Source organism: Uloborus diversus, chromosome 1 (assembly GCF_026930045.1).
Source record: "Uloborus diversus isolate 005 chromosome 1, Udiv.v.3.1, whole genome shotgun sequence".
NCBI classification, from domain to species: domain Eukaryota; kingdom Metazoa; phylum Arthropoda; class Arachnida; order Araneae; family Uloboridae; genus Uloborus; species Uloborus diversus.
In genome coordinates this window covers 141,595,120-141,617,564 of record NC_072731.1, presented here as the reverse complement: position 1 = coordinate 141,617,564, position 22,445 = coordinate 141,595,120, and the positions used below count along the sequence as shown (strand labels likewise).

Sequence of the window (22,445 nt, the reverse complement as noted above, 5' to 3'; positions counted from 1 at the left end):
CAGCTAACTGCTAATGCGAAAAAGTTCTTAAGGCATGTAGGAAGCTTCCTGTGCAGTCAATCTGTTCATAATTCTAACAAACAAAAATTCCCAAGGAAGTTAAAAGAGGTGTTTAGATTTTTTAATTTTTCATATTCACACAAAATATTTTTTTTACCAAATAAAATTTTGGAAGTTGTAAAATTTTTTTATTCAAAATGTAGTTTCTAACTGTCGTACGCTAAAATAAAATTGTCACATTCATTCAAACATTTATTTCCAAGCTGTAGCCATTTATTTGCTGTATGACCACTTTACTTCATTGACCACTTTCCCCCATCAAGCCCTATATCCTGTTTATAAATGTAAAGTAATAAAAAATCAACAAGTTTTTGAAGATTTTAAAAAAAATCACAATCTTTGGTGCTAACTAAACCATCTGAACTGAAACATTGTTGGATTGTTGACATGTCTTGCCTCCAAAAGTTTACAATGTGGTCCTTGACTAAAAATGGTTGGAGACCCTGGTATAAACAAAGGTACTTGTGAATCAAAAGCTCTCAGATATTTTCACTAAAAGGACAAACACTAGCATGACAAGTGGCAGTTACCTGTTTAGGAAACAGGTAATGTTTTAATATAACTGGTTAATGTTCAACTTTTTATTTCCTCTACATTTTCTGTTAGTTATATTATTGAGAAAAAATATTTAAGCTACTAGAAGTATCATTCAATAAACCCTTAGTAAACAGTGCCAAAATAAATTGCTAGCATATTTTTTTATTTTTAAACTTATCTTCTTTTGGCTTCTTACTTTTACCTTCCTTTCTCGTACCTTTATAATCCATCCAGAAAATAGAAATTTGGAAGATCCACAAAATGTGCAGTTTTTTAATTTCAGCTTTAAACTCCTCTTGTGATGTGAATTGTTTTCCCTTAAGTCGTAAAGTTATAACTGGTAAAATTATTTAAATTATGAAACATTTCAGTTAAAGTGTCTTATGTGCCTAAAGGTGCAATTTTCGTTTAGCGAAAAGTAAAGTATCATTTTTTTTCTTTCTAGATCACCAACTGCTGAATTCTTATTAGAGAAAGGTCAGAAAAATAGCTGGCTTGTTGGAAATAAAATTGTTTCTATTACAACTAGTGGCTGTGGTACTAAATCTTTCAAGCATGGTTTATGTGAAAGGTGCTATTCATCTTGTCGTGATGTCAATAAAAGTTTGGAATCTGGTAAGAAAATGATGTACAGGTGTTCCTCGTGTAACCCTGTTAATTTGTACTGCGCTATGCAAGACTTTTTTATTTCTTTATTTAAATCATTATTTTATTCATTTTTAAAATTTGACTTATGTCCCTTTAACAGAAGCCATGATGTTTACCAGTTTATTGTGTAGCTATAGATTCAGCTAGAAATGCCCTTTTAACACAAACCAATGCAGCTATCTTAAACAATATGAAACCATATCAAACTCATTTTGATAAATTTACCTGAAGTCTTTTTAACAAAAAGCGATTCAACTGCAAAATCCACAATTCTCATTACTTATGAACACAAAAACACCTTTCAAAGCTTTTGACATTCATTTGCATGGCAGTAATTCCCTTAATTCTAAAATTTTTAGTTTTTTTATGCTTAATTTTTAATAAATTAATATTTTTTCTTCTTTTCAGATCTTATGTTAATTCATCTGCATCATAGACAAAACAGTTTATTTAACAAAATTAATAAATTTTTGGAAAAGTAATTTAAAATTCCTAATAAAAGGAAACCTTGCAATATTTATTGGCACATCCCTGTTCATAACGAATGAATTTGTTCTAAATGATTTGCATGCTTTAAAAGTAGTTTTTTATCATTTGTGGCAGTTTTTTAGAGAAAACGTTATTGTTTTCATTATTTTTCTGTTCTTTTTATACTATAATTTGATTTTTTTTCCCATTGTTGATGGTATTATTTATACTTCCAGATGAAAGCGATTCAATATTTATTGAACCAGAAGCTTCTAGATCTGAAACTTCAGAAACTTTTAACACCAAAAGAAAGCGTCATCGTTCTGCTATTCAGAGAAGGAATACAACACTGTCTAGAGAAATGTTTACAAATGCCAATCAAACTAAAGATGACATTCTTCTGCATTTCCCTCGACATCATTCATCGGGTTCTTTATCCCAGTAAGTCTAAAATAGCAGAAAATGTTGTCCATTTTTTTTATTAGTTCTTTTCTCACTTTTTTTATGTTTAGATATTTTAGTCTTTCATTTAGTCTTCACTTTTATATTTAATCTTATGTTTTGCACTTAATCTGTAACTTATTTTCTTTCAGTCGTCGCCATACTACTTACTTTCCTAATGATAGCCAGGCAGCTGCAAGTTCTTATGGAGAATGGTCTTTAGGAAGTATGTTTGTGTTAAACTCAACTCTTGAAAAAAATTGCACAGCTTTGGTTTTTTAGTGTTGCACTTTATGCATTGTTGATTTAAATTTATTTTATTTTTTTAGAGAAAGAAAGAGAAGAAAGAGGTGGGCATCTGTGTAGTTGTTGGTGCACTAGTTGGGCTGAAGTGCATATTAGACGGCCAACTGGAAATACATCTTGGATGATGAAGATACAGAATCAACTTTTTTTACCTTCTTCTCCTCCAGTAAATAATTACTCTTTTGCAACCTTAAACCAAACATAGCATTTAACTTAAGCTAAATGTAATTAGTTAACTTATAATCTGTAAACTAAATAATTATTTGGCTTTGTCTTGTTTTTACAAAGTTGCTACAATAAATTAAACCAGGCTTTTATTTTTTTTAAGTTAAGAAGGAATTTGAAATGTTGCGTTCTCAAAAATCCCCCCCCCCCAAATTTGTAGAATTTTTTTTTTTTTTTTTTATGTTTACGAAACCTATATGGATCATGAATGCAAATGAAAAAGCTACTGAACTCAAATGTAGTCATCTAGCATAATCAACCAAAACGTTAAAATTCTTTACCAAGTTACATTTTGGCCCTGCCTTTTGCTATATAAAAGAGCCTTATCTTCACTAACTTTAACTTTTAACATGATGTCTTTGGTTTGCTTAACAACATGGGACAGGTCTTGAGTTCATAAGAGCCTGCACAAAGTTGAGCATACTTTCAACAAAATGTTGCCAATGTGTGTTTTTAATATCATAATATGATTACAGTAGATGTTATCCTAGCTTTTGTATGAAGTCTGTGGCTTTGATATTGATGCTTGAAGGACAAATGAGCTACAGTAAGTGAACCTATTGTTGTTCAATAAGATTCACATAGAGACAATTTTGGAGTCAATTGCATTGAAGAAAACTCGCTTCCGTGTTCCTCAAAACCATTCTAGTATCAATTGAGCCCTATTGTGTTATACAGAGCAGTCAGTGACATATCGCCTATTTCAGATTAGCTCATTTGGAGTATCTTAACTCAGGAAATCGCTTAGTTATTATTTAAAAACTCAATTTTGTTTTTAAAAAAATTTACCTTGAAAGACTTTTGTTTGAAAAAAGCTGAAACTATTCATTGAAATAAAATATGATCAACTTTATCCTGTCTTACAAAAGAAGGGAAAAAAAACTATAAAACTGGCATTATGAAAAAGAAATTTTTTTGGTCAAATATGGCAGACAATTTTCCATTTTGGCAACTTTTTTTGCTCATCACTAATATTTGAATTTCTATTTTGATATCTTAAATAAAGTCTTTGAAAGCTGAGTTGCAACTTCAATCAATGAATGTTTTACAAAATTATTATTATTATTTATTTATTTTTTTGAAATGTATAAAACACTTAGTTCTACAAATGTCATTGATATTTCAACTGGCTTTTTTATTTATTTATTTATTTTATTTTTATTTATTTATTTATTTATTTATTTATTTTTTGAAACAGTAACATTCTTGTATTCTTTATTTGAATGTTTTTAATTTGATTGCAATGATTCCACACTTCATACTGAGCAAGATTTTTCTTTTGTAAACAGGAATTTCCTCTTTCTGTCATTAATTCTTTAGTGTTACCACAAAATAGGGACCTTGATGTAGATAGCAGTCTTCCTTCAACTGAAGAGGAGTACAGTGATTTGAATGAGTCTCAACTAGGTATGAATATTAACCTTTAACTTGTGGGTATGATTTGTTTTGAAGGTGGTTGTTCACACATTTGCTAGTACAATAGAACTCCAATCATCCAAGTCGATTTGGACTGGTCCCCATTCCGCTAATCAAAAATTTGTATAACTGGATTTTTTACGAAAAAAGTGTTGATTTTTAAATAATTGCTGTATCGTGGAGTAATTGTCGATTACGTAACCATAATCAGCTTAATCGATTACAGTTTTGTGTAATCATAATCTGGCAATGGGACGTTCGCAAGCCTGTAATCGCAGTTTTAATCAAGTGTTTCTTGCATAATTGTAACTGTAATCTAATTTAATTAATCGTAATTTAGCCTTGTAATCGTATAATCCTGACTTGTTGAAAGTGAAAACTTTTAAGTTGTGATTCTACAATGGTATGGAAAAAATGTAAGAGTTCAATAGAAACATAACTTCAAGCTTTTTAGTTAGAGCCTAAGGCTTTGCTGTTTAGAGGTCGTTAACAGCTATTTAAACCAGGATCATAAACAAGCTCTATTTGCTTTGTAGCCCGTAGGTGCCTTTGAGAGGAACATCTCTGTCTTCCCAGATTTTAGAATTGGTCATCAATTTTCCTTTTCATCTGTCAATGACAGCAATGGCAGGCAGGCAAGTAAGCGAAGCTGATGCCTGGGAAAGAAAACAATATCAAATGCACAAACGCATGTTTTCAGACTCTTTCTCCAGATTTTTGAAAGGGCATCTTATTAGAACCAACAGCACCACATGCCACAAAACCCTTATAAAGCGTGCTAGTGTTCTTGTGCATTTGCTTGTCCTTGCATTTTTTTTCTTTTGACACTTTTGGAAAATTTCAATTGAAGACATACAAATCCCGAATTAAAAGTCAGTTTATTTTCTTCCTGTAAAATGCTTATTTATGTTGGCATAAATTTAAAAAAAGATGATATTATGGAACAATTTTCGGCCCTTTAGAAATATCCTGCCCTGGACACCAGCCCCTGGTGCCTGTGCGATAAATAGGACCTGGTCATCTCTACAATATTAGTAAATAAAAAACAACAATGCTGTGACGTTGTTCACACAAATGTGCAATGAGAAAAATATTTATATATACAGATATATAAAAGTACAGTTGGCTCTCTGTTTAACGACTTTCAAGGGATTACGAAAAATCGTTCTCAAGTAGAAAACGTCTTCAAATAGAATGCTTTTAACACTATAAGTGGACTATCTGTGACTGTGAAAAGCCGTCGTTAAACAGCCAACTGTATCTGTGTGTGTGTGATATCCCCCCCCCCCACCCACGAGTCTAATCATAATCAAAATCATAATTAGCATAACATAATTGTAATCGATTACACTTTTTACATAATCTAATCATTGCTGTGATCGTAATTATGTTTTGACTGAGGATTATAATCGTAATTGCAATCCTCTTGTTTCAGGCTTGTAATCATATTCGTAATTGATTAAATTTTCTCGTAATTGAATCCATCTTGCATGTATGTATTGCAAGATTGACTGATTAATCAAAGCGAACACTAATGGGTAGCTTAGGCTGACCACATGTCGACGGACCACAGTCAATTATAAAACTCACTGCATTATGAGACAGTAATTCATCAACCAAATTATGTTCATGCTGTCCCTACTCTAGCTTTGCGGAGGGAAGAGCGCATAAGCAGTATCATTATTTTGTGATTTGCAGTGCTTTTCCGTCTTAACTTTTTTTTTTTTTGGTCTGAAATTCTGAAAGCGATTTGGATAGTCCGAGTTTTGCTTAATTGGAGCTTAACTGTGTTCCATTTCATCATTTGCACTTAAAATGTTTTATCTTATTGGAAAGAGATCTACTTTATTAGTCCCTGCTAGGTATCCATAGGAGTTCTTGAATCTATATTTTCATTTTTCTCCACACGATTATTCCACTGCGTATCATTTCATTAATATCGCATTGAACATGGTTTGTAGCTAAACATAATACATTTGATAGCCCCTGCTCTATTGCAAATTATAAAATTTCAATGTATTTCAACATCTTTTATCTGGATTAACAAAGCAATCCAGAAAATTGAAAATGTGGGTAATAAGCAAGAAACATCCTTAAATAAGCAGACTTACCATTTATTATGATGTAAAAAAAATTGTAATAATTAAATGAAAATGTAAAACTTTAAGAAAAAAAACCCTTTTTTTTTGTAACAGTTACAAAGAATTGTTTATGACGCATTAAGAAATGTAAATGTATTTTTTGGCATCATTTTTTACCAAATAATTAATCCTCTGTCTTATGTTTCAAGCAAGTGTGGCATTAGAATGGAGCATGGTCACCCCAAAGCTTTTTTATTAATGGATCAAAATAAAAAATAAAAACGGATGTTTGGAGTTTTTTTAGTTGTCTTCTTGCTACCATATCCTAAAATTCATTTTCTAACTTAAAGGTAAAGGTTTTCTTTTTTTTCCCCGGCTTCAAGCTTAACAACCAAGGACTAGTTCTTTTGCGTAAGTTTTATTTGTATTTTAAACTTAATTCACAAAGACTAGAATATATTTGTTATATTAATGTAGTATATTTTATGACCTGCTATTTGTTTTTAAGCAGTTTAATAAGGATGCATGAACATACAACGTACCAGTGAAAGTTATGTTACATTCTAATGAAGTTTTGCTTTTTTTTTTGTGCAGATCATTTTTAATTTAATCTATTTTCAAACTGTATTCTTCTAAAATTTGTTGGGGATAATTTTAATTCATTTTTATGTGTAATGCTTTCTCATGTTTTCTATAGGGGAAGCATCCGATGGTGCTATAGAGATACTGCCTTGCTCTAAACCTAACCCTCCTGTACGGCGTACAAATTCTAGTCCTGATATGAACACAGGTTTATTGCAGTATGAAAAACTTGCAAATGAACAAAATGAGAGATTAGAACTCGCTAATGATATTGAAAAACAAAGGTCTCAATGCATGGAAAATGAGAATTTTATAAAAGAAGATTTCCCCCTAAACAGTAAGTTCTCAATTCAAAGGAAGAAAAAAGAGTGAAGTAATAATATTATTTGTAAAGTTTTAATAACATAAAAAGTAATGTTGTCCTGAATTATTTCTTTGTTTCTTGCTTTGTTCAGGCAGTTAGTGTTTGAACAAAATTATTAATCATTAGACTTTATCTCTCTCTCTCTCTCTCTCTCTGTTTTTTTCCCCCTTCAATTGTGCTTTTTTTATGTTCAGTGCTCACTTTATATGTTTCATTAGTTAGAACTTTGTGTAAGTGATTTTTGTTTCTAGTGTCCGCATATTAAGTGTTATTTAAAAGAGTTATACAAAAAAATATATGTCATGAAGAAAAACAACCTAAAGTATAAAATGTGTCAAAAAATTGTATTTTTATTACACTTTTGAAGCATTATGATGCTTCTCTTCCTGTTTCATCAGGCACAAAAACAATCATTTTAAGTTTAATTTAAAACAAATTTTAAGCAATGTGATTTAGATTTGGCATAAAAATTTCAATCATGTATTTTGAGTTCGTGTAGTGTAGTAAATTTTCTGGGGTAACATAAAGATCGATTGTTCTAGTTAATTGACAGGATGTAGTCCTTAGTTTCATTTTCTGTGATGTTTTGGTGCAGATTGATGTAATATTTATTTAATTTATTTTTCCAACAGAGAGCTCAGAAATTCTAAATTCAAAGGGTGCTCTTAAATTAGATTTGCCTTCTAAAAGTGAAGTCGCAGAGCTAAATTTTTCTAGAGAAAATATGTGTGAGCCAAGTTCAGCTAAAGTTCTAAGCAGTATAGAATGTGAGTATTATTACTGTTGTCCTCTTTTTTTTCATTGTAAAAAAAGGCCAGATAACATGTACATATATTTAAATGACATAGAACTAATTTTTTTCCCTAAAAGATTATTTACTTAAAAATGTGCAATTTTTGCATTATATTTCTTAAATAGTTAAATCAAATAATGAAAAGTAAACTTTACCCTTTACATTTGTTGTCAATTGAAGTATATTTATCAAAATTCTTTTCTGTACCGTCCTCTTTACTTTTTAACTGAATTCAAAGACTTATACAACTGAGAAAATATACAGGGTGTCCACCCTAAAAGTGGAAAAATAGCTGATTCCTAAACCGTTAGAGATAAGCGTATAGTTCCGTTTTGAAAAAAATCTTGAAATTGCACAAAAACTCGAAATTCATGAAATTTTTGTCAAAAAATCAAATTTTTAAAAAGGTACAAAATTTAACTTTTTATACAGTCCCCTAGTACTAGCAATGATATTTAGTAAAACATTCCGGACACACTAACATTTACAACTAAAAAAAATCACTCTTCTAAAATTACTCTTCTGTGACCAAAATTGACTGAGTTATAAAGTTTTGAAAAATGAAGATTTTCGAAGATTTTATGACGTCAGCGAGTTAGCTTTTAAGGGGATGTATGCGAATTGACAAAGTGTGTTAATGGTTTAAATTCATTTTGGTTCTTGTCATCAGGGGGCAATATTAACGGTTGAAAAGATTAAGCAAGTGCTATTTATATGCTCAGTCTTTTTTTTTAAGGGAAGGGGGTGGGGGGACTTCGAAGTGGTTTATCGTTTTGTTTTAAGAACCTCTAATTTCCATTCCCCGAATATCATTAAGTAAATGGACATTATTTTTAAAATTCAAATCAAATAATATTTTTCAAACAATTATATTCTCTTTTTTTTTTTTCAAAAAAATGTTTTGTTTAATGTCGGGGGCTTTTTTAGGCAATCACGAGTTGCTTATTATACTCATTTGACCAAATTTGATGTTGCTCTGATTTTTCAGACTGCCATGACGACGGTTGTTTTTTAATATTTACTAGCAAAAATACCCGGCGTTGCCTGGGTCAGTAATAATTATGAGTAACAACCATTACTTGCCCTTGTTTTCTGTTTTAAGCGAAAGAATTTAAAACAAATCTTTTTGGCGTGATTAAAAATCGAGCTTCTTCCTTACTCATTAAACTAAAATAGCAATAAGTATAAAGAACAAAATAGTATTCAATTAGAAACGAAAGCATGACATTTAAGCTACAAATTTGAAGAATTTCCGAAATATGAAATTAAACTTTACATGTTTAAAAAGATTTATCTGTTAGTACTTTTTTTTTAAATCTAAAATCTTCTCTGTATGGCTATTGATGTATGAACTGTTTTAAAAAATGTAGCCGCCCGTGTTCCCCTTACACTTGCTTTAGCTATTTTGGGAATTTCAATTTTTGTGGGAACTTGGTGCGGGTTAAAATCTTACCAAATTTGCGAGAATCATTTCGGGACACTTTCGATAATACTCCCCCTCCTTACTAATTTTTATTATAAAAATATTGTTGCCAGATGCTGAGATACTTTTGGTCAAAAAAAATGGCGCTAAACGGTTTCATGCGAAATGTTTCCAAAATAAGTAGTAAAATTTGGCAATTGTTTGAAATCGTGCAAAAAGAAAAATTAATGGAAGTTTTTGTGCGGTTTATGGATTTGCCTAATTTTTTTAAGTATCTTTGATTGGCGATATTTTGTTTATATGGTGAAAGCTGAGAAACATTATTACGTAGTCTTTGGGCTCAAAAACAGCGACAGTGGAAAAAACTGCAAAATGCATCAGCTACTGAAATCTTTCTGAAAAAATTCTGGCGATATTTCTGCTGGTTGGTTGGATATAGTGAGCAAGTGTCCAATCAGCATAAATAATAATAAACTATTAATTACATAAGTTCCGTTTAAAAGTAAAATGATCAGCCAAATCCATTTATTTTTAGCCAATCTTGTGGAAAAACATTACTTTAAGATTTGACTTGAGAAAAGCCTCAAAAAGTCAGACGAAACGCAAAAATATTCAGCAATACAACAATTCTTGGGAGTTGAGATGACACACTAAATAATGACTTGGGTTGATGAAAGCCTTCGAACAGGGAACAAAAAAGCTCATAACTCGTTTTTTATACAACTTAGAAACTTCGAACAGATGCTATCTTCAGCAGAAAAATTGGCGCTTTCGATGGACATATAATGTTAATATGTGCACGTTTTTTTCCACCCCCATATTGGGGCATTTATGCGAAAATTGGGACTAAAGTTAGAATAAAAAGGGAACTATCTATCGGATTTTTTTCAAACTGGTCTATAAACCTTCCCAGTACCAAACTGAACAAACGAAGAAAGTTTCAGCCAAATCTGCCGGGTAGTTTCTGAGATCTTAGGGAACAAATTTACCAAACTCCATTTTTATATATATATATAGATTTAGAAAGAAAAATTACCGTCGTCATAGTTACAAATCATCTGTGGTTTTATTTTGTTCATATTTTTTTCAGAGCTGAATACAGGCAGATTTTACATTTAAAAAAAAAGGTTTCTGTGTGTAAAATTACGTTTTTCAGAAAAGAAAATCACCTATGTGATGATACCTTTATGATAAGTGTACGTGTGGATATCGGCCATAAAATCTTTATTACCGCATCCTAATCACTACTTCTTTTTTACAAATACACATCATATTACTTATTCTAGAAAATTAAGTTACAATTTTATGATGGGTGCAAATTTTCCATTTCATTTGTGGAAACAAGAAACCCAACGAATAGGCTTTTGCAATTGGTGATTGCGAAAAACATAATTTAAATTCAAGATAGTTTAATTTTTTTTTTGATGTCTTGAATTCAGATTATGTTTCTCGCAACTACGAATTGTGATCGGACCCTACTTGTTGAATTTCCTGTTTCTACAAATGGAATGGAATGGAAATGAGAAAAAAATTCGCACCCGTCAATTAATTTATGAAACACGGCAAGCAATCAAATCAGTTTTTCAGAAAGAATAATGAAAATAAGACTAATAAGAATATTTAAATTTAAGAACACCTAAAGTCTAGCATTGTTTCAGAAAAAGAATTTCAAGTTGTAACGAAAGATTCAAGCCATCGCTTATATCGTATGCACAACTTTTGTTTTTCTTTCTTGGCCAGAAACTTCCGTTACAACCATTAAATGATAATGCATAAAAAGAAAAAAACATTTTTTAAGTATTACGAAATTATCATCTGCCCTCTGAAATACCATAACAGAAGTTCTAAATAATTCAAACTCTTACGGTTGTCCCTTTCTTTTAAACATACTTTTCTTTTTCTTTATCAGAACACAGTAACTTTAAATGCAGTGATAACCTTTTGCATAAATTTGAGATTCAACTCCTTATTTAAAATCAAATTCTCATATGGAAATTAGATATTATTGAAACAAAATGACAAACAAATAAAGATTTTTAAAAAATCCTTTTAATCATAAATAGATCTTTCAGCTTATAAATAGTCCTTGAAAAGTCTTTTCAATCATTGATAATGCTTACTAATAAAAAAAATCAGAATTCCCAATGACAAGAATCAAAATAAATTTAAACGTATTAATACACTTTATCAATTCGCATACATGCCCCTAAGAGCACACTCGCTGATGTCATAATATCTTCAAAAAATGTGATTTTTTGAAACTTCAAAACTCTGTCAATTTTGTTGTAGAAGAGTGATGTTTTTTTAGTTGTAAATGTTAGTGTTTCCGGAATGTTTTACTAATTATCATTGCTAAGACTAGGGGACAGTATAAAAAGGTAAATTTTGTAACTTTTTAAAAATTTGATTTTTTTATAAAAATTTCATGAATTTCGAATCCTTGTGCAATTTAAAGATTTTTTCAAAACGAAACTATACGCTTATCGTTAATGGTTTAGGAATTAGCTATTGGTCCACTTTTAGGGTGGACACCCTGTATATACAGTTTAACCGCAGATAATTGGCAAACATCCAGTTAAGACAGTCCATCTGAATGAGGGGAAAAGTAACAATTTGATGCGCATGTTTCGCTTATTTGAATATGACTCTGCTTAATTTAGAGGCTAACTACATCTGCAAAAGCTGGCATCCCTGAAAACTAATAGATGCATCCATTTCTGCCTCTAAACTCGAAGTTTGGCTTTCCATCTAATTGACGGTCAAACAGAACATATGATACAAGTAATACATTTTAAAATAAAATTCCAAACAGTGAACTAGTGAACAAGTTACCTAGCTTGAAATTTCCTTTTACGCTTTCAATGTTGCGTAAAATAAACAACCAATTGCAAAGAGGAAGCCTTCATTAATGCCTTAGCTCCTTTGCCTTTATTCCATTGCCTCGAAGTAATTAGCGTACTGTAATCACGATTTCAAGAAGAAATCTTTGGTTTTTGAATTAATACTATAAAAGCTTAAAAGTTATCACTTCTTCGCGTTTTTAATTTAATTGCTAAAATTGAACTTTCAATAAAAAAACTTTTTTTTGCCGTTATACTATTTGTTGTCACCGCAGATTATAAAGGTTTTCTTTTCTTCAGACTTAAGTTATTCTTTAATTTTATAACCAAGTTGTATTCTCCTTTTATATATTTTGAAATTAACTAATTGCTTTTTTTTTCTTTTTTTTTTTTTTTTTTTGTCCTTGCATTTCAAAGTTGTTCGTTAAAAAAGCAATCTAAGATTTTTTTTTCGTTACATGCTGTAATCATTTTTAAAATAGAGTTAACTTGTGTGCTTAAGTAAATATCTTTATTTTTTATTGTTAAAATGCTGTATTCGTTCATTAAAACCTATGTTCTTGATTAGAGAAAAGCTCCCTATGAATGGATGTCAAATGGTTTCATCTGTTTTGCATAAATATGTCAATTAGTTATATAAGAATAACTACATTACTTCTATTCTTTCACTATTACTTGTTATTCCTGCAACAATTAATTACACTGTTTGAAAACTTAGTTCAAAAATAATTTCAATTACTTTTTAGTTCTACCATAAATACACATATGTTTTTAAGAGTAATTTTAATAGTTTCTTAAAATTCTTATACTAAGTGGTTTTTGGAAGTAAAGTTTTTTTAAAAAATGTTCTATAATCTTTCCATTGTAGAAAAATGTAATATACTGTTTTGTCCTTTTTTTTTCCAAAAAAATTGGCTTGATATGTTTTTTAACCATTTTATTAAAAAAGTAGCATTTTTAAAAAATATATCTTTAGTTCAACAACTTTACACAACGTTTAAAGTACTGCATTTTATACAAACCTTCGATGGATTTCAAGTAGAGCCAAAAAAGAAAACCATTATCATTGGTAACGTAAATCAGGGAAATTTGGTGAACTTAATCAGGGAAAAGTCAGGGAACTTTTTTTCTCAGTTCCTGTCGCCACCCTGTGATACTAGATGTCATGACTCGCCACTATCAATGATATAACCTTGCTCTTGACATTTTTTTCCAGGTCAGCAACAGGCATCTATGTCTTCTTTCAGAGATAGGGGACATACTATATCAGTAATGAGTCCTAGTCGTCCAAATGGCTCTGATAATTCAGTCAAAAGGCCTGAATTGAATCGCAGGAGTGGTATGAGCCCAAGGCAAGTTTTAAAAATTTAAATAAAGTAGATATGTTTAAAGTTCTTTTTATTGTTACTATTTCAATGACATGCAAGATCAAGGTGCTCAATGAAAGGAAGTTGAGATGATATTGGGAGAAAAGTGTAATTTACTCCAAATTAAGAATTTTAGTTGGTCAACTTGTAGAAACAAAATTTAAATCTTTCTTTCTTTGACTTTTTTACGATCCATTATACATGAATGTTAAGAAAGTAATCAGCTATGAAGTGAATATACATTTGGACCCCGATTTAACGAATTCATTGGGACAGAAACTTTTATTTGTTAAATCAGGGTTATTCGTAATATTGGGGTGCAATTTTTTTTATTATTTTTTTTAATTACTTACTTTATGAAAAGCCCTAATAAGCAACTGCACAAAAATATCTATAATTAGAAAGTGTATACTTTTTATTCATTATTCTGCAACTTATTACACACTAATAAATTTGAAATTTTATTGTGCTGAGTAATAGATTTTGACAATTTTCTTGATACTTGACTTGAAATAGTTCTTTCGACTTTATGGAGAGAAGAAAATGTTGTGCTATATTTCCAAAAAAAAACCATCAAAAGTGTCCTATATTTTAAAAAATGATTTACAGCCTGCTGCATGAGATATGTTTTTAATTTCCATTCAATGTAAAGCTAGTAACAGTTTTCATCAGTTTCATTATCACTTTCTGCAACAGAATCACTATTCTTTGGTTGCCCCCTCGCCCGTCAAACATTGCTGATTCCAAGAAAAGTGTTTTTCTGCTTTGGACATGATGGACATATCATTTGGAAAACAATTCAGTATTTTCTAACTCAAATAACACCAAAAAAGAATTCGGCTATTAAAATAATTCATTAATTTGGGGTTCATTGTTCGATAAATAGAATTTTTTGCCTTCATTTTAGTCAGGGGAAAGAGAAAAAATTTGCTAAACCACGAAATTCGTTAAATAGAGGTTTGTTCAATCAGGGGCAGACTGTACTATGAAATCTCAGTCTTCCTACTGCCCAATATCTAGCGAGGTGTGCCCACAAGATCTGAGTAACAGCTGTGGTAGGCAGCTGTTTAACAATTAACACCGATAGACTTGATAATACCTTACCAAATTTGCCAACCTATACATTGTGGTCACATTCTAGATAGATAGATGCATACAAATTTCCTCTGCCCAACATGGGTAAGACTGTGGAAAATAGCTTTTTTGAAATATTTAATCCAATAGACCTGCTTTGCTGGTGTTGAACAGCACTCTTTCGGTGGCACTGGAGATATGTATAGTTCATTCTAAAGTTCATTCTGTTTCCAAAAGCAATCTTTCTTTTTCTCTCTTATTATTCAATCAAGTATTTAATCTTAAATACAGTAATTATAGCTTACACTGTTAGTATTTTGACTGCCTGAAAATACAAATTGCCTCATTTCTACTGTATTTTAAGTAGTGTGCATGCTTTTTGACTGCTTGAAGTAAAAATATTTTGTGCTCACATTGTATCATCTGTATTCATAGAATAATTAATTTGCAATTGAGTATAAATTCATCATTTTAAATATCTTAAACCTTAGCACTTATTAAGTAGAAAGGTATGAATGGTTATTTTGCTCTTGCTTTATGTACTGTTTTACATGATTATTTTATTTGAACCCGCCTGTAACAAGCCCTGATTTAACGATAACACATGTTTAACGAGAAAATCGGAAATACTCTATTGGTACAATGTCAAATCTATTGCAGTACAACTCTCTATTAATGAAAAAAACCTGCTATAAGCAAGCAATATCTTTGTGATTCATAAAACATCTGTTGACTTCCAGCTCAGCTTATCCTTTCTTAAAAAAATTCCTATAACTTTCCAAAGCTAACCGAAAGTGAATGATGAAGCCTAAATCCTAAGAACAATGATCATGGTTTTTTTAGTTTGTGAAGTAGGAAATATTGGAAAATTATATATTTGTTGCCAATGTTGTCACTTGTGAGAAATTTACTTCTGAGGATATTGTAGTTCAAATTCAAGTTAAAGCAGGTTTTAAAAAAATAATGAAAGCAATAATAATAATAGCAAATATGAAGGGTTTTAAGCTGAGCCACAATCAACATTCTCTATGATTTTTGTTGTGTGGAAAAACTCATATTTTTTCTCTAAGCCAGAGGTGCAAATGATGTTTTTTGGCTGATGAGTATTACTCAAAAAACAATAATATAAGAATGAGACAATAAGAGCACAATTCAAAACAAATTAAATAACTTATTTGACGCTGTGCAGAGATAAAACAAGCACAGCAAGTATGTATGATGTTTTTCATGAACCCTTTTGAAATGAGTGCTTGGTTGTAATGACCATATATCATGGTCCTTTTGCACTCTTTTTGTTGGTCTTTTTTTTCCATATTTACTTTGCTTTCTTTTTCAGTTTTGTTTTCCTACAACTCTTTCACAATAGTTGCTTTGGTCCTGTAACTCATAAACCACTCTTATTGCTACAAACTGAGGTAATTTTTTTCTCTTGTCTTCAATGTTTGATGTGTTACTAGAATATTAATGTTTGTCACTTTTACCTCTATGCGAAAAGTTTTGCATTAATAGGAATGTTTATCAAAATATTAACATTCCTGTAGCAGCTTATATTTAAAGAATCTGAACCTAAGCTTTTTCTTTTAGGCCAATAATCGAGCTCTTAGTGTATTAGATCACATACCTCCTTATGATACCCACAAAATTGGTGTTGTATACATTGGACCTGGACAGGTAATTCTACATTTATTATACTGGGAATTGTTTTCTTGTACTAATCACAAGGATTGAAATAGGTATCTAGGAATAAAAGTTATTTAAAAGTAACTTTTATTTTTAGTTGAACTTCATTGTTTTATTATTTGAAAATGTGGATACTTCTTAAATTTTACTCATCTTTTTTTTAAATCTTTCTACACATTTTTTTTTTTTTTTTTTTTTTTGCATTATTGAAATAAATAATAAATGTAACTTGTGCATACTTCTGTTTGTACACTCTGTCACTGTCTCAACTTTACAGATTCAAACATCTAATTTGAAATTAGTGCATTAGTGAATGCAACAATGAAACCAGTTTCAAAGCAGATTCAAGTTCACCATCTTTTCCAGCACGGTTTCACTTGTTGTTTATGTTTTCACTTAACTTCACTTTGTTTCCAATCTTGTCGCAATTTTTTTTTTCTGTTTTTTGTAATGTACTAAGTAATGACTGAAAAAAAATTAGTTATATTACTTTGTTGATTCACAATTTGTCGAAGTGTTTTAAATTTTTCTCCATGGCTAAATTGTTTAACATTACGAGTGAAACTTTTAGTGTAACTGGACAGGGAGAAAAATTCTTCTGCTTTACTGATAAGAAGGGAACTTATTTTCCTGGAAGCTACTTGTCAGTGTTTGCCTTTGCATTTCTATTGATTGAGGAACAAAATAAGGGAAAAAATACAGTATGTTGTCAATGTAATACAGAAATGAAAATGTGATACTGATCTCCATCTCCCAAAAACCAAGATCTTTCAGTCATTGGCATTCGTTAACAAGTGCTAACCGAGTACTGGGTCTGTATATTTTTGAAGCTAAACTACCAACAGAATGAGAAGATTTGTAAATTATATCTTTAAAAATTATGCATCTATGGTTCGATAAAATTAAAATTTAAAGAAAAGAGCAAACGTCCATGAAACATAGACCTGTACACTTTTAAGATGTTACAAGATCTACAAGATAGGTGTTTGATAATCCTTTAAACATCATGGATCTGGCGATTCAAAGAAATGCTTACTTTGCTATTTTTTTGAGAAATTGTAATTGGTCATGGCAGTGGACAAGAGGTGAAATATACAGGAAATGGATTACAGTATGGTATGCAACGTAAAAGATTTCCAATCACGATGCACATCTATAGATATAAGAGAATTTTCACCTCCAACATGAAGATTTGAAGCTTTGAAATATAACAGTTGATTAATTGATCAACTTATTTATTTTACTCCACTTCAGTGATGATGTGTAAAACAAGGATATTTTATCACTTCCAGAAACTATACATTTGCTTTAGTTTGCATTTTTAAAATTCCCATATCCCACTCGGGCAGGTAAAAGGATTGTAGATCAGTGAATCTGTAGAAGTTCATTTGAGGTATTAGACGCAAGAGATGGATTTATCTGAAAAAAATTTTATTCGGAAAGATCAATGCCAAAACTGAGTCTTAAGTTCAAGTTCAAATCTTGCTGGAAACTTAGAAAATTGTTTAAAACCATATAGTTATTGTAAATGTAAGTTACTTTACAAATATATTATTCTTGCACAAAACTCTTGGGAAAAGCAGGGTGGAACACTAAGTGCAACCATCTACCTGTGGTGGGTTCTGGGTTGTTAATGCAATAAAATACAATTGCTTTTCCAGCCAAGAGCTTTTTAATGCACATTTATTGTTAAAAAAAAATATAACTGGTATCTACAAGAAGAAATACTGCAATGTGCGAAATAAGCTAAAAACGTCGATTTTTGGTTAATTTCACGTAACTTTGCGGCTCATGCGCGAACTAAAAACTGCAAAGAAATGTAAATATTTTGGAAATTTATAAAAGGAAGCATATAAACGGTATTAGAATAAAAATTTTGAACATTGGGATTTTTATAAAAATATTTGAAAATTGACCATTTTTTACCTTATTTTCAAACTTTGCTGCCAATGCGCGATCTGAAGACATAAATATTAATTTTTTTCATTATTTTTCCCATGTTTAGGATGGCAATACACAACTTTTTTTTTTGCTGTTAGAAGTTGCTTCTCGAAAATTTCCTTTTATCGGCCCACCCTACTGAGTAGCCCCAATGCTGAAGAATGTTCAGCTAGAGGTCAGTGGAGCGACTTAACTTTCCAGTAGATGCACTACAACTAAAACAGTTAGTAAAGAAAATTTTACAGGGGCTGTTTATAAAGTAAGTACCGTTTTGAATTTAAAAAAAAAGAACAAGTACTGATAGTGCAAAGAAATTTATTGCACAAAAATCTACCACCCTTACGCTAATATTTGTCACATTGCTCCCGTGATTTTCCAAGCATTTGTCATAGCGTGGTACATATTTTTGTATACCTATCCGTAGAAAGTAGTCGCCTGTGCAGCACAACATGGGGTAATATGTTCTCTGAGTCATGATTAATGTTGTGCCATCGACCGTCAAAAAAAGACTTTACATGCCAAAACAAATGAAAGTTGCTAAGAGCAAGGACGGGGCAGTTCGAAAAATGCTCAAAGACATCCCAGCCGAAGCCCTGTAAAAGTACTCATGGTTGACTAAACTGGCGGCAACTTTCCACGAATAGGTATACAAAAATTTGCACCACGTTATGAAAATGCTTGGAAAATCACGGGAGCAATTTTGAAAAATAGCGTAAGGTAGTAGATTTTTGTAAATTAAATTTCTTTTCTCTATCTATACTTGTTCTTTTTACTTCCTTTTACAAAAATAGAAATATTGTATTCGCAAAAAAAAAATTCACTCAAAAATCGACCTTAATTTCCATTTTACTCACCCCCGAATGAATATTGAGGTTTTTTTTTTTTTTTTCGACTCGACCAGACGTGGATAAATGCATAAGAACGTATATACACGCAAAATATCCGTAATGACGATTCCCGAGTTAGTTACAACGAATTTTCTCGTGACGTCTGTATGTACGTATGTATATATATGTACGGATGTGCGGATGTGCGTATGTATGTCGCATAACTCAAGAACGGCATGTCCTAGAAAGTTGAAATTTGGTACGTAGACACCTAGTGGGGTATAGTTATGCAACTCTCCTTTCGGTTTTATTCGGGTGTTTCTAAAGGGGTCTTTTGCCCCTTTTTGGGGAGAAATCATTGTTAATTTCGATGCAAATTCAAGTGGTGCTATAATTTATCGGATACTTGGCGATAGATCGCCAAGTTTTGTCGCCAACTTGGTGACAAATTTTGGGTTTTTCTATTTTTTTTACATCTGTTTTAATTTGGCCACTGTTTCTGATATTTAGAGAGTAAACTATTGAATCACATTAAAATCGTCAGTAATGGGGAAATGACATTAAATTGGAGTAAAAGGAAGTCATGTGACGCACACATCAGCTCGTTTTGTTTTGTTTTTTTCAAAACGGTACTTTCTTTAAAAACAGCCCTCATATAAACAAGTATAAGAGCATAATCTCAAATAAAGGGTCACTTTTAGAAACATACCTCTGTAGCGTGAATTCTGAGGAAAAAAAAATAATAATTTTATGAATTCATTTGTTACTTGAATTAAATTTAAAGACGTCATTAAAGTGGAAATTAAAGTAAATATTGGTCTGAAAAAAATGTCATATTTATGTCTATAGAGTCCGACTACTCTCGAGAGCCAGGTTGTCCGTAGTATTGAAATTTTACCTTACCAACTAGTTCTTTTAGAACAAGAATCCTTCAGAAACCATCTTGTACTGAATTTTCCTCTAAACGTTAAGAAATATTTTTAGTTCTGTGTTCAAAAAATATTCCCTTCTACTAACAAGTTGCAAGATTGGTCGGTCTCTGAGTGTATGTACATAAATGTTAGTGTAAAAGTCCGAAATTTGGTAATTTTTGACAGTATTCGGTGAAAATCAACATTTGCATACCTAAGACATCGACGAAAGACCGAATATTTCCTGTTAATCTCCAGTGAAAGTCGACATTTTTCAATTTCGCTCTTTTACGGTAACAGTTATGCAGTTGACGCTCGATTTTACGAACCTCCAATTAACATTTACTCATAATTTAAAAACTGCTTGCCAGTAACGAAAAACCCTTCAGTTGAGGAATGTATTCTTTCATTATCTTTTACGAACTAAAAATGAAAAAAATCTCTTTTTCACGAAATCAATGTACGGTATAAGTAGCTCTTTCCTAAGAATCTCTGCCGCAGGAACAGATAATCTCAGGAAAAAAGGTAATTTCTTTCTTTGAAATTGTAATTTCATCTTCTTTGCCCTTATTTTCATAAAGAAATAAATTGGTTTCAAGGCGATCAGCAGATTTTGATCTTACGGTCTGAATTTCTGGATGTCTGTGCTTAAACACTTTTTTTTTTGCTGGTAAAAATAAAATAAAATGTCGACTGTTATTGATAGAACTAAAATGAACTGAAAATGAATGAAATAAAATAAACTGAAAATATGCGTACCATATGTAAAAGATAATTTTTTATTCGTTTCTATTTTGCAAACTCTCGTTTTTAGGAACTTTTTTTCTCTCTCTCTCTCTCAAGAAGTCTGTAAGATCGAGCGTCACCTATATTAGGTACTGTGTTTTTATGTTCATTTTTACGGAATCTCAAACGCATGGGATAAAAGACTAAAGCTCAGAAATTTCCCATGCCATGTGAACGGTCCAAATAATCCTTTATTGCAATACAATTGGTTCGTATGTTCTTTATATTTTTTCTTTTCTTCGACTGAGTATATTTACTTTTGTACTTCTTTGAACAAAATCTGGCAAAAACACCATATCAACGTGATTTGTAAAGCATGTACTACATCTGCATCAACAATGCTATATTTATTAACTACTCACTAAGGAAGAAAATGACTTGAGATTCTTGCATAGAAGAATGTAATTGCTGAGTTTTATTTTTTAAGATAACTTTCTTATTAAGAATAACGTAAGTGTAATTTCAGAGCAACATTTTGCTAATAGCCTAGTGAACTGTATTGAATGAAACGTGTTGGTTTTATCGAGCAGTGAAAAACAGCACGGTTTTTGAAACCGGGACTCGAAAAACGACATTTATTATGGAATTTGTTTATTTATTTATGCGTCTAATTTTTAATTTCATTCATGTTTTGTTTTATATTTTTGGCATACAGCATTTCATTTCATATTTTATTCGCTTTATGTTCATCAAAAATTGTTTTCATATTCAAACATGTTCAAAACCTAACATTCTTGGAACAAACTATAAGGTATAATTTCTTTTTTTTTCCGACGTGATTTTATATATTTTATACTCTTTTTTAACTTCTATTTATGTTTTGTTTGTAAAAAAACATTTCAGAAAAGTTTTACTCTTTTTACTTTTCAAATGTGTACATAACATCCATGCTTCTTTCAATAGTAATTTTATAGTAATGTCTGAAGTACGAAACTTATGTTATTGTCTAACAGTTTTGTTTTCTCTAACAGTTTTTTCATACAGTTTTGTTTTCTCCTTATTAATTATTTATTATATGTTATTTAAAAGTATGATGAAAAGTATGAAAGTTATTTAAAAGTAAAGTTTATATGTTATTTAAAAGCAAGTTTTATATTGCATGTATATTCAGTTAATTGGGTGAATGAGCAGAAATTGTATTCAATTAATGTTGTGCTCAAGTGTAAGTGCCTGTGTTACTGTGAAAGAACATAGAAAATAAACATTCATTATCTGTAATCGTTTGCCTCTTCATCTTTTTCTTTTCTTTTTTGCTTTTGTTGTATTGAATATCTTTGGGCTAACATAAAAAAATGTGAAATGTATTTTACTTCAGAGAACTATTTCTAACTACAGGAACGAACAAATAAAAATAATTAATTTATATTCTTTTTATTTCCGTGAAAATGTATTAAGGTACGTGAGCCAAATGAGGCCAACCTAGGTAAGGTCCAAATATCTCTTGCATTTATGACTGAATTGGCTCCGATTTTTGTATATTCATGAAATGACTTATAAAAATACGAAAAAAAAATCATTCCATGTGAAAATTTAAGTTTAAATTATGTTTGTGAGTAGTTTAACAATATATGGTCAGTTGACTTCTTTTGGAACATGGATAAACGAATCCCCAATAAATGCAGCTCTAAAAAAAACGTACTACCAAACTTTAAAAAAAAAAACTGATAAATTCTTT

General features: G+C 30.7%; 1 protein-coding gene across 1 annotated transcript; it reads left to right on the top strand.

Moving 5' to 3' along the window:
• Positions 1-1,073: 1,073 nt before the first annotated feature.
• Positions 1,074-21,893, top strand: LOC129216002 (tuberin-like). The gene is made up of 11 exons (XM_054850140.1): positions 1,074-1,212; positions 1,950-2,154; positions 2,307-2,380; positions 2,484-2,626; positions 3,975-4,092; positions 6,880-7,101; positions 7,761-7,895; positions 13,401-13,536; positions 15,962-16,040; positions 16,210-16,296; positions 21,882-21,893. The coding sequence occupies exons 2-11, from the start codon at positions 2,075-2,077 to the stop codon at positions 21,891-21,893; spliced, it is 1,086 nt and encodes a 361-aa protein (XP_054706115.1). The 5' UTR covers positions 1,074-1,212; positions 1,950-2,074.
• The last annotated feature ends 552 nt before the right edge of the window (positions 21,894-22,445 follow it).

Excerpts from the sequence above, each read along its gene's own strand:
- LOC129216002 (XM_054850140.1), top strand. The coding sequence starts at position 2,075 with ATGTTTACAAATGCCAATCAAACTAAAGATGACATTCTTCTGCATTTC. Across the intron at positions 2,381-2,483 it reads TGGAGAATGGTCTTTAGGAA|AGAAAGAAAGAGAAGAAAGA; the intron begins GTATGTTTGTGT and ends TTATTTTTTTAG. Across the intron at positions 4,093-6,879 it reads TTTGAATGAGTCTCAACTAG|GGGAAGCATCCGATGGTGCT; the intron begins GTATGAATATTA and ends TGTTTTCTATAG.